This window comes from Styela clava, chromosome 14 (assembly GCF_964204865.1).
Source record: "Styela clava chromosome 14, kaStyClav1.hap1.2, whole genome shotgun sequence".
Classification (NCBI taxonomy): Eukaryota; Metazoa; Chordata; class Ascidiacea; order Stolidobranchia; family Styelidae; genus Styela; species Styela clava.
In genome coordinates, this window is record NC_135263.1 from 9,499,820 (window position 1) to 9,511,891 (window position 12,072).

At 35.7% G+C, this 12,072-nt stretch overlaps 1 protein-coding gene across 2 annotated transcripts; it reads right to left on the reverse strand.

The window, feature by feature from the left end:
* Positions 1-945: 945 nt before the first annotated feature.
* Positions 946-10,819, reverse strand: LOC120340929 (solute carrier family 23 member 1-like). Of its 2 annotated transcripts, none has more exons than XM_039409330.2 (11): positions 9,555-10,819; positions 9,124-9,290; positions 8,231-8,504; positions 7,360-7,541; positions 6,639-6,771; positions 6,182-6,315; positions 3,650-3,817; positions 3,061-3,181; positions 2,451-2,623; positions 1,913-2,094; positions 946-1,843 (listed from the first exon to the last, which is right to left on the reverse strand). In XM_039409330.2, exons 1-11 carry the CDS (start codon positions 9,747-9,749, stop codon positions 1,686-1,688), a joined length of 1,887 nt encoding a protein of 628 aa, XP_039265264.2. In that variant the 5' UTR covers positions 9,750-10,819; the 3' UTR covers positions 946-1,685. The 2 variants fall into 2 exon arrangements, with proteins under 2 accessions (XP_039265264.2, XP_077976087.1); XM_078119961.1 differs by having other exon boundaries at positions 9,583-9,693.
* Positions 10,820-12,072: the final 1,253 nt, after the last annotated feature.

The following is a 12,072-nucleotide window of genomic DNA, read 5'->3' on the forward strand; positions in this document are numbered from 1 at the left end:
CAGATTTTAAATATATCCCGGTAGGGATATTATGCCGATAACACGGCGTAATCATAGTTATAAATGTTTGCCAAGAGTTCGAATAAGATTGCAAGTGCTGGGGTGCAAGAAGATTGCAAGTGCTGGGGTGCAAGAAGATTGCAAGTGCTGGGGTAAGTCGAATCGTCATTAATACATTACAGATAAAAATTATTCTAATCTGTGAAAAACAGGTTAACTCAACAAAGTAGATGGGTGTGACAATAAATAGCGTTGTAAATTAGTAAGCATACCGCTTGGAATCGTAAATGTAATGTATGCAGAAATGCAGAAATGTAATGTATTATAATATTTACTATATGGACATTTCGCCTCAATGTGTCTCCGACTAGACGTGTCACGTTATATTTATATTAATTAATATTGGGGTATATTTAATTTCACAAATATTGTTACCTGAAATGTTATCAGTATAGATTTTTTTACCATTCAAAAGTTTTCTTAAACCGTTCCAGGTTGTCAAGAATGCTAAAGCCCTCATTATTAATGAGACAATGTATGCATGTTTTTCCCCTCATGTTTGATAGATTATTTTTCGAGTGTGATTTATCACGCTGTCTATACAAATAGGTCACGGTTTGTTAAAATAAGTCATTTTAAATCATTACTTTTGCAGCTAAATATACAGGTTCTACGATATTGCTTGCAACAATTTTATCATTTTTCTATTGGTATATCTCCCTGCATAGTTGCATAAATTCATTAACATCTGCAAAGACACAGCAACTTCTTTAGGAAATATTGGAACCCTTATACGGCTGACTTACCAAACAAATATACCTGCAGGGCAATATATCTAAATTAACAACAAAATAGTTACGCTATTTTAATCTAAACTGATAAGACTTGCACTGTCTTCTATGCTTCTCATTCATCTTTATTCAATGATTTCCTTTTGAGTCCATTTACAAAAACGTTTATATATATATAACAAGTGGATTTCAATGTCGATTCAAAAAACGAAACACGCAAACTTTCGCGGTAAGTGTGGGGGATGCTTCATATATATAAATTGATTGATTATTTTTTTGAATTCAGCAACTGGTATTTATAGCGTAATAATTTCATTCACCTTACGAAGCATAACCCTTAAAATATATCACGGCCTGCTCAAATGAAGAAAACAAACTATGCGGGAAGAAATGAAAGCTTTTTGATTTCTGAATATTTATTCTTAATAGGGTAATACTTTTGAAATAGTGTCAAACAAAGCAAAGTTAAATCTTTGTTAATGCAATAATAATAAATGGAAACTCTATCTATGTCAACGTAGACTCAATGCTGAAAAAAGGCGCTCCAGAAGTATGTCCACCAAGATGGCGCACAACCTGAACCCCAATCTGATACACATATTATGTTCAGGTTGTGCGCCAATACTTCTGGAGGTCCGAAAAAATCTATCACAACAAATTTAGCAGTGCGATTAAAATAATGTATACACATTCCAATGGGTGCTCCCGTAGTATGTACACCAAGATGGCGCACAGCCTGAACTCTAACCTGGTACACATACTATGTTCAGGATGTGCGCCATCTTGATGCACATACTACGGGAGCGCCCATTAAAATGTGTATACATTGTTTTAATCGCACTGCTAAATTTGTTTATATCACAATTTATGCTTTAGGAATGCCTGTTGTCCATTTTATATTCTTGTTCTTGGTTTTAAGAAGTTGGGGCAAACTGGGATCCACTTTGTCCATTTCCAGTCAGTTTTAAAAGGAAGTTGGTACACAAGTCCGGATGATTTAGTACCGGACTTTGATGCATAAAATCCGACCAATCCTCTTTCTTCTCTTGTTCCTGTAAGGGGTTTTGCAATGATATAAAATGTGTGGTACCACTTTATATAAATATTACACATGTACGTACCAGGTGCAATATTATCTAACGCAAATCCAACAATGCCTCCGACGAACATGGGACTGCGAATCAACACGCGAATAATATTATTGAGTTCTTCAATACCAACATCTACTCTGTCTCCATGTCTTACTGCGTACATTGGAAGAACAACTCCGAACAAAATACTGAATCCGAAAATGAATAAGTTCCTGGAAAGAGAATACTTTAGAAACAAAACGAAGAAGGCTAGAGAATATGAATATAGACATAGGTAGAGACTGGACGTCGAAATGATAAAATTTGGCAAGTGTGTACTGCCACACATAGATGTCGATCTATTATACTGCTTTACATACATATATATCAACTAAAATGACTCAAAAATTTCATTACGAACAATCAGCTCGATTTAAGTATTGGCTTGGGATGTATATAATTTGAATTCGACTCCAATTCAGAGAAAATCAAATTTTGATAGCAAAGGTATTTGAACCTACCTCTAATGCCAACCAAAAAATACTTTATTAGTACTTTTAAAACATTCATTTTTATTCTGAAATCTAACCTGTTTTTACTCATATCCACGTGTTTCAAAGTATCAACCCCGATTGCCAAGATCATTCCCATTGTAGCACATACAGTTCCACCAAGTACAACCACAGGAAGACTTGAAAATACACTCAAGAATTTTGTGAAAAGTCCAAAAATAAACATTATCAGTCCAGTTACTTGGAAAACCTGAAAATTAAATAACAAAATAAATTTGTGAATTCCAATGTTTTATTTTTATTTTAAATAGGCTTGGTTTAGGTGGATAAGAATTTGATATAAAAAATATAAAAAGTAATATGTCTGTTATAGTGGAGAACTTTTTTTTGTACATGCGGCGCGTGCGTGAAGCACCTCGATCAAAATTCACTTCAAAACAGCGGTTAAAATGAGTGGGTATGTCATAGAGTTTTTTAATATGCTAAAGAGGATGAAAAAAATTGAGGGACATTGTATAATACTGAATAACAATGACATGAATGGAACATTTTTTGGACCTCCTGAAGTATGCGCACCAAGATGGCACACAACCTGAACTCAGGTTGTGTACCAGGTTAGGGTTCAGGTTGTGCGACATCTTGGTGCGCATACTTCAGGAATACCATAAAATACAAACAAACACTTACCCTGCGACTCGCGACTTTTGACACTCCAAGCAACACTATGTTGTGACTCCAAGTCGTTGTAGCGTTGCCGGTGCCAAACAGACCAGATAAAAGAATACAGATTCCTTCCATAAACACGCCTCTGATCAAAAACAATTTTTAAAGTAATAAAGAGAAATGCGTCCAAGAAAAGCACCAAGATTCCTGAAAAGATTGTCTGACGATGCTTTACGGAGGCGGTCAAGCGTGACAGAACAAAAAATTGTTTTACTCCAATGAAAACCGGAGGAGCAAAATTAGAGATGAAATATCGGGTACCATAAGACTCAGGAAAAAAAAATAGGAATATTGAAAAGACTTCTTGCGCCATAGAGTATTGAACATTTGAAATTTGTTGTTCCATTAGTAAAGTCATTTTTCACAACACTACTCACCCGAGCAACAACAACAACAACAGGATGAACAACAACCATTCAGCAAAACGAGTTATAGACCTACATCGCGATCAGTAATTAAAATAAAAGGCCAGAATAATCACATTGAAGGATTGAATCTTGGACAATGATTTAGGTATACCTATTTATTTATAATGGGTCATTTATTTACTAACCGATTAACAGCATGTTTCGGTGGCGATGGTTCGTCACAAACAACAGCAGTTGCATTGTAATCCCCTATTGATTCCAATATTCCTGGCAATACCGCCGCCATCATTCCCAGAATGCTTCTTGCTGTAAATATTGGAAAGCCAAACTGGAACGGGTAGGGGAAGCGAATCCTGAAAAAGAAGTATCACTTAATAAATTGGGCAATTAGTTGGCGATATGCACTATACACAACGCCGGATTTACCATTAAACAATATAAGCACGTGCTTAGGGTAACAAGCAAAGAGGGGCACCAAAGAAATTTTAGAGCAGAATTTTATATAGTTTATCGGTGTTTAAAAATATTACGAGTTCACCAGACGACTCAAACCTCAAAATGTTCGCTTATTTTTTTCGTCTTCAATTATCATATTAACCTACTATATTAAAAATAAACACTGAAACTTATTTATTGGACACGAAATGGGCCTATGAGTCGTTTTCTTAAATTGTTGTTGTTTTTTCTTTCTAGTATTCACTTTGTTGCTGCATTTTTGTTTTAAAAAAAGTTCTTTTCTCTTCAACAATTGGACCAATGAACTATTTACACTATGTGGCGGTTCCACGATCGCATTTCAACGATCTAGTGGTCAGCGAAGTCGGAAGTTTTTTGATAAGGTAGACCAGGGTGGTCCAAACCCTGTCATGCTGATACATTCCGTGCGGTTCACAGAACAATTTTAGCGTATATTTGTATCTAATGGAGGAACGTTTTTGAGTTTTTTTTTAGGTATTCCAACTGGGGTCGAGATCCCGAGATTCAAACCCCTTTTCCAACGCTTTGTGCCTTTATTTTAGTAAAAACACTCCTATATTTACAAGCGTCGGCCATGTGACAGTAGTGACGAAACGCAGAGCCGACTTAACGCTGCGCAATCCAGTTTTTTTTTTAGCTAGGTCCCGAAATACTTAGACGGACTTGGTTGGTATTTGACAATGGCTCTTAGCTTGCTCACGCTGCAAGTTTTTAAATTACTCAATATAACAATTCGTAATAAAATGAGTGTCGAAAGAAAGGTGACATAAGGAAAACACGGCGGAAACGTATTTCCTTGCCCATCACACAGTGCCTGGTTTCATTTCAAGTAATATCTGTCACGAAAGAATATAAATTGAAGCTACATTAAACGCAAGATGGGCAAAGTACAACGGTAATTCTCGGGAATTAACTTTAAAATAACTGAACGCTATATATATCTTATTTAAAAGAACGCCACCCATGCAACATATTAATAGTCTGATTAGAACGGTAAACTCTCGTTGTTTATTAAATTCAAAGTAAGTAAACTCGCGATATTTCGATCACTTGCGGCCCGCGAGCCCTCCTCAAAAGTTTTTGCGGCGATATATCGGTTGAGCTCTAATCCTGAGGGAGTCACAACTATAGTTTGAAATTTTACCGGTGACTACTAGGTACCGGTAAAATTTCAAACTATAGTTGTGACTTGTATCATTTGGTATTTCGATTCACGTTGAGACTGGAGACATGAATCTTTATTGTCACACTCCCTCAGGATTAGAGCTCAACCGATATATCGCCCGGTATTGCGTGTTTGCCGATATTGAAAAACCTTAAAATGTTCGTAAAAGTTGTTTTATTTACTGTTGGTTGTGATTATTTTTAATGAATAATCCACTTTTGAGGTTTATTGTTTTTGTAATTAAATTGCACATGAGGGGTCACCAAAGTCTTCAGTGCTTATAGGGCACCAAAGGGGCTTAATCCGCCCCCGACTATACATTTGACTTCGTGTAAACAATAGAAATGGTCAGCTGAAAATTTCTCTGCTAACAATAAAACTAAACCAAGATGAGTGACGCTAATTTACAGTTTCGAATTTCGTGAGATGATATCGTTATGAATGTTTCCCCAAGCATTAACGTGTTTTGTTTATTTTCGTTACATTGACTAACAATAATATATCAAAGGTGACGCAACGATTGAAATTCTGAAAGTCGCTTAGAGACATTTTTAACTAAGACAGAGTTTCAGATTTTTAGGCATTATCTAATACTTTTAGCGGATATTTGTCAGTTTTTAGTTGCATTTCCGAAATGTGGATATGCAATTTATGGTCATTTTGAAGATTTTGTTTTCCCTAAAAAAAAATCTGATATATATACTATAATAAGCTAAAATTATTTATCTTTTGAATGACAGGACTATTTTGAATCAAAATGTTAGTTATGAAACAGGGTAACAATTTGTAAGTGCCAACTGGCAAAAATCTATTAAGAATTTTGTAATAGTGAAATATAGGGAGTGATTTTCTGAGTTCAAGAGTCAGAGGAAACTCATTAATCATTTTATAAACAACCAAAACATTTGAAATACATATCATACAACCCATTAATTTTAATTATATATTTCACACTGGTAATAACGGGGATAATGACATACAATTTAAATACGAAATTTACATATTTTTTATAATAATGTAGATATGCATTGTAGATGCTATAAATATCTATAGTACAAAGCTGACAGGTTCTTACCACGGGCTTCTCGAAATTGCATTAGACCCGTCAGTGCGAGCATTATATGATGGATCGTTCGGATCATCAGAAAAACCACCAGCGATTGTAATAACGTAGCATACAAACCAACCCAACAACGTCGCTAGTAGTATCTGAGTGAAAAAGAGGTCTGTTACTTAAAAACCAGATTATATATTTGAGCTATTCACTACATAGCCGCCAGAAAACAGCAACTGTAGGTTCTGTACAGCATTTTAATTTGCTTCGCTCGATCTGACTGAAAAGCACATTTATCGTTCTATAGCGTTTCCCATAAACATATCAATAGTAAATATTTTCAGTAAAATATTTTGAATTTTTACTGAACTGATAAAAGTAAGTAGGTCTGCTTTATTGCTTTAATCACTTGCAATAATTATATTTTAAGAAGTGAGAATTTATGTACTTCATATAATTATTTTACAATCAATCTCACCGGGAACATGGAAAATAAAGGCAATTTCGATTTTGACGTAATCTTCAATTTGTTTCTCTTGAACTCGCAATTAGGAATCGGTACAAGTACTTTTTCCATGCATATCGCAAATATGAAGAACAATGCAACAACTCTGTAAAACATTTGCTAAAATAATCGAACATTCAGAACATAGAGCGCTTATGCACAAGCCGTATATAATCCATAATAAATAATCAAATATAATCTTAAATTTAATTGACGAATATAGCAGCAATATGTTTATAAAAACAACAATTGTGCGATTTACTTTTATGACGGATATTTTGCAAATGTTGATTGCCTGAACGGCTTAAACATATTAGCTTGTCCCCAATTTTATGATGGATCAGCTTCAACCAAAATCCATCAGCGTTTCAAACAAGCTAATAATTCCGATAACAATTTTTTGAGTATACTATTTTTTGAGTCTTTCATTGGCTCAAAAAAATAATCAGTCCGAATTAGTTTTTGAATTTTCAGACCATTATTAATTAAAGATGCCATACACTCATACTGAATTTTAAATAATCTACATTATATTTTCAGTTTTTACTAACACCAAATCTTTGTTTCGCATATTTGCGATGTTGATTTGCTGTCGTTGTAAACATTGTTGAAATATTTACCGCAAACAGTCATGGACAGAACACACATGTAAAACAAACATAAATGTATCACGGTAGCAATGTTAAGTTCATACAAGAGAGAGATTCCCCATTGATCACTCGATATCTGTTCGGCTGTTTCAAATATACCATACGAAAGCAAAACCAAGGTAGGTGCAATGGTGAGCGGTCCGATGAAACGTAGTAAGAATCCCATGGCACCAGTCAAGCCAAGCGCCAACTGTAGAAACGAAGCGCAAATGATGCCGCCCTGTATCTGTAAAATAGCAATCGTTTTCAAATTTGCATTAGGAAAATCATTGATAATATAACAAAATAATATTGGCGCAAATCAAATAAACTGAACATCTTGCATCTGTCTTTTTGAATGAATATATGGATCCTTAAACATTGAACAATTTTGCATGAAATATTAGGAAAAAGACTGAAAGTCGAAATATGGCAAATTTGATATATTTTTTGCATAATCGTTATATAACTTTTTTTAAGTGTGTTTGCAATAAAGAAATTTATTTACTATACGCCTAAGAACTGTGGCAACTAATTGAGGGCTCAGTTACTTTTGCATAAAAATTGTAACCTTGTCACCAAAATTAAACAATTTCAAAAACGAGAATATCGGTCGGAGACCGAAGACTTACCGATCGAAGGTTAGGGGATTCCCCAAAACAGCTTCGAGCAAGTGACACCGTGTGTCCTATCACTAATTAATTAAAAACTCGCTAATTATACGACATAATTCATCTAAAATCAATAGGCTTCTGATCCGAGCTATGATGAATGCACATGCAAAATTTGAAGATTCAACCTCGCTTTCGTGAGATATCGCGTGCATCTAACAGACAGACAGACAAACAGACAAATACCTATCAACATACTTACCGATTAAAATCGATAAGTAATTACCGATTAAAATCGATAAGTAATAAGTAACATATTAATTACTTCATGTAGACGAAGAAGCCAAAGTTCATTGCTACTTCTTATAATTCCATCGTTGTCTCTGTAATAATTTGATTCGTCATCTACATTTATTGTTTTGTTCATCAGGTTATCATGAATTGTTTTGCTTGAATTTTGACCCAACTCGACCGAAAAGTCGATGTGAGAAGAATTTGGATTCAAGTCCAATTGTGCCGGACATTTGAGGTCGGGTGAACTCATTATACTTATCTGAGATGATAAATAAGCTGCGGTCAAACTCTCAATCAGCGGGAGTCTGAATATAGAGTAAACTGTTTCAATTTTGAAGGTAAGAAAAGACAACACACTATTAATACATAGCCATCCATACCACGCGGTTCGGATTAGCGTGTAATGCTTGCAATACAGATGAAGAGTTCTAGATCAATGAGCATCAGCTATCAGTCACATTCTGTACCTTTGCGTAATTTTGTTTCGGAGTTGCCTATATATTTACTGTGTCTTACTGTTGTAGTAACATTTGTATGTATTTCATTGCCGCAAAAGTGTGGCGAACTGATCATTAGTACTATATTTAATTCTAAGATTTTGAATTAATTTGTATTGAGCATAATTCAGCCCAGTAGGTAAAGTGGATCTTCTGTAGAAAGCACCCGCCAATAAAAAAAACCGGCCGCCGCTTGAAATAATAATCTAGTGATTATCTAGTTGCAATTTTCATTGATTGATGGAATGAAGCTATGTCAGTGTTAGCGAACGCGCAATTACCTAAAACGTGGCGACCGCAATCTGCAGAACTTAAAATGCGACTGGGTGTTTTTCTCAAATCTCATATTTTTTGCATCAGTGGCAGGAGCTTTCTATACAAAAGATCCGTGGACGTTTTGAGGTCAAGAGTTTCATGTACATCTCACCGTAATCCGAATGTTGTTTGAATGAAGGTAGAAATCCCGGAAACCACAAAAACAGTTCCAATCATATATGTTTTGTAATCAGTCACGGCTTCTGAATTATCAGCACACATGACAGTCATAACGATCAAAGGAAACGTTACCATGAGGCTGATACATAGAAGAAATTGCTGAAATATAAATGCGCAATGTTTTCTATTGGTTATAAAAAGGGACGCTCCCGAAGTATGTACACCAAGATGGCGCACAACCTGAACTCTAACCTGGTGCACATACTATTTTCAGGTTGTGCGCCATCTTGGTACACATACTTCTGGAGGTCTAAAAAAGTATACTGTCTACTCGATTTAGATTTTCCTCATCTGTTGAAATGCTAAAATAAGCCGAAAATTATTGAATAAGATAATATTTATTCCCTTGAGCTTAAACAATACCTGGAAACCGAACAAGGAAGATGTATACCATGGAGGAGATTCGTCTACTCGATAAAGCAAAGAGTCGTTTGATTTGTCTTCACCACTTTCAGTACGAATATCACCATTGCTGCTTAACGTGACTGTGGCCACAGATTCCTCCCGTGTATTAACACACTTTGAATCATCTTGGCGTTTACATGATTTGTTTCCCATTTTTGCTTGTAGTATTCTGTCAATAGGTTTAGTACCGAATCGTTGAAGATGGAATTGCGATATCCGTAAAAATAAAATATGTAGTTAACATAATATACATGTATCTTTCAGGTACAAGTATCTCAATAAATGCTTGAGTAGACTAGTAGTAATATGGATGAAGTCTTCTCCCTTATCTGAGTAATAAATCTTCTATAGCCTATATTCTCGAAACACTTATCATTTACGCTTCATCGGATAAAAACCTAGAGATATATTATGCTCGAAATATAACACTCATTCTCACACGCAATACAAACGTTTTGATAGATAAGATTGATTTTAGAGAGCGGATGACAAGTGGAAATGATGTAGGCCTGCCTATTCGCTGTGATTGATTCGTTTTTGTTTTGTATTTCGAGATGTACTGATAAACGTTTGGTATATATACATAAATGTTTGAAATCTCATACGAGACTTGCTAAGCCATTATTTCAGGCCTCACACACCGCTAATCGACTGATCCTCATGTGGGCTATTAAGATCGCATATAAAGTTCAGGTTTGATATTTTTTAAGGGTTCGCAACAAGATGTGTATTACCAATTACGCGTCAAATATTATTCGTATATTGTGGGCAAATGTGTTTTGAGATTTTTTATTTGTACATATATATAGTATTCAAGAATGCGTTTTGGTATCGGAGCCACTGTTTTCGACAACAATGCTATACTTTGAACTAGAGCGGTTTTCACTGTTCTCTCTTTTTCAATCCGTCCGTGTTTTCTGCTGCATAATAAAGTTCTTCGCCTGCGTCATCATGCCATTGAAGCTATTGTGAGGGTTTGCAGCACACGGAATCACAACGAGTATATATATATATACTTAATTGCGAATCCGCTTCTGTTAATTTGGCTTTGCTAATACAGACAGGGATATTTAAAATGCACCAAATTCCCATTTGTCTGTTTTGGCATTCAACTGAATTCAGTCGGTTTGAAATTATCGACGTTAAATTGTTCAAGCCAACAAAGCTGGTATGCTAGTTCAGTGGTTCCCAACATTTTTATCTTAATTTCCCACTTTCGATTCAGGCTGAGTTTTCATTCCCCACAACATACAACACATCGACTCCCTTAAAAAAAGATAATTTCCCGTCAATAATAATTGATAAGATTTTCTTCAGTAAAGAAAGTTCTTTGCAATTGGTGCAGAAGTTGAAACCCCGCGAGAACAATCAATGCCCTTTCTAGCATTCCAAGACAGTGACGATCCGTGTAAAAAAAACAGTGTTATTCATCGAATAGAAAAATTAAACGCATACGATTACAGAGAACGCATAAGATTACAAAGAACGCATCAGAGTTTACATTACACCGTCATGTTTTTTTAATATGATAGACCGGATGTCGGGATCTATTTTTGAAAATGGCATTTTCAAAATGCGCATCATTGTTATTGCACAAGGCGACTTGCTTAACGCCGTAGACGTGCTCGGCAGAATATCAGCACACTCTACCAGACAAGTTTTATCAATATCTCACGATGTTATGGGCCCTTTTGGTCATTGCTATTTGCAGGACAACTGCATAAGATACATTCACTATCGCCTTTAAACTTATCTGAAATTGTCCCATGCTGTCGAATTTCATCTTTTTCACTCGACTCGCCTAAATGTTTTCAGCCAAATGAGAATAGATCTTTGAAATATGTTGCTTCAGTTGAGGAAGCTTCATAGAACAATTGGAAAGGGGCTTGAGGCAAACAACGCATTGCGGAAGTTGCTCAAAATTTCTCTTTACAGATCTGAAACCGTAGCCGAGATAACTATGATCGTACTTTCATTTTACGGTGTTCGTACATTTGAACCCATGTGTATATCGCGGGTTCAATCTATATGCGGGTGCTAAAACCCATGGGTTAGGGTTAGTATGGGTTCAAATATCTGTAATACAAACAAAAAATGTACATAGGTGCAATAGTATGCAGGTGCAATTGTCGTGGGTTCAAATGCACGTGGGTTCAATTGTAATGGAACCTCATTTTACATTAGCCATTACCTTTTATAACAGTTTATCAGAATGACGTCACGGGCCAGAAAATTTCTCTTTACAGACCTGACACCGTAGCCGGGATAACTATGATCGTACTTCCTTTTACATTAGCCATTACATTTCATAACGGTGTAGCAGAATGACGGCACGGGCGTATTTCCGGGAAATGTGATAATAGACTGTCGCCATTTGCGGCAACAAATAACTTTTTACGTAACCTTCAGATCAGGGGTCGCCAAACTGCTGCCCGCGGGTCATATGCGGCCCGCGAACGCCTTTTTTGCGGCCCTC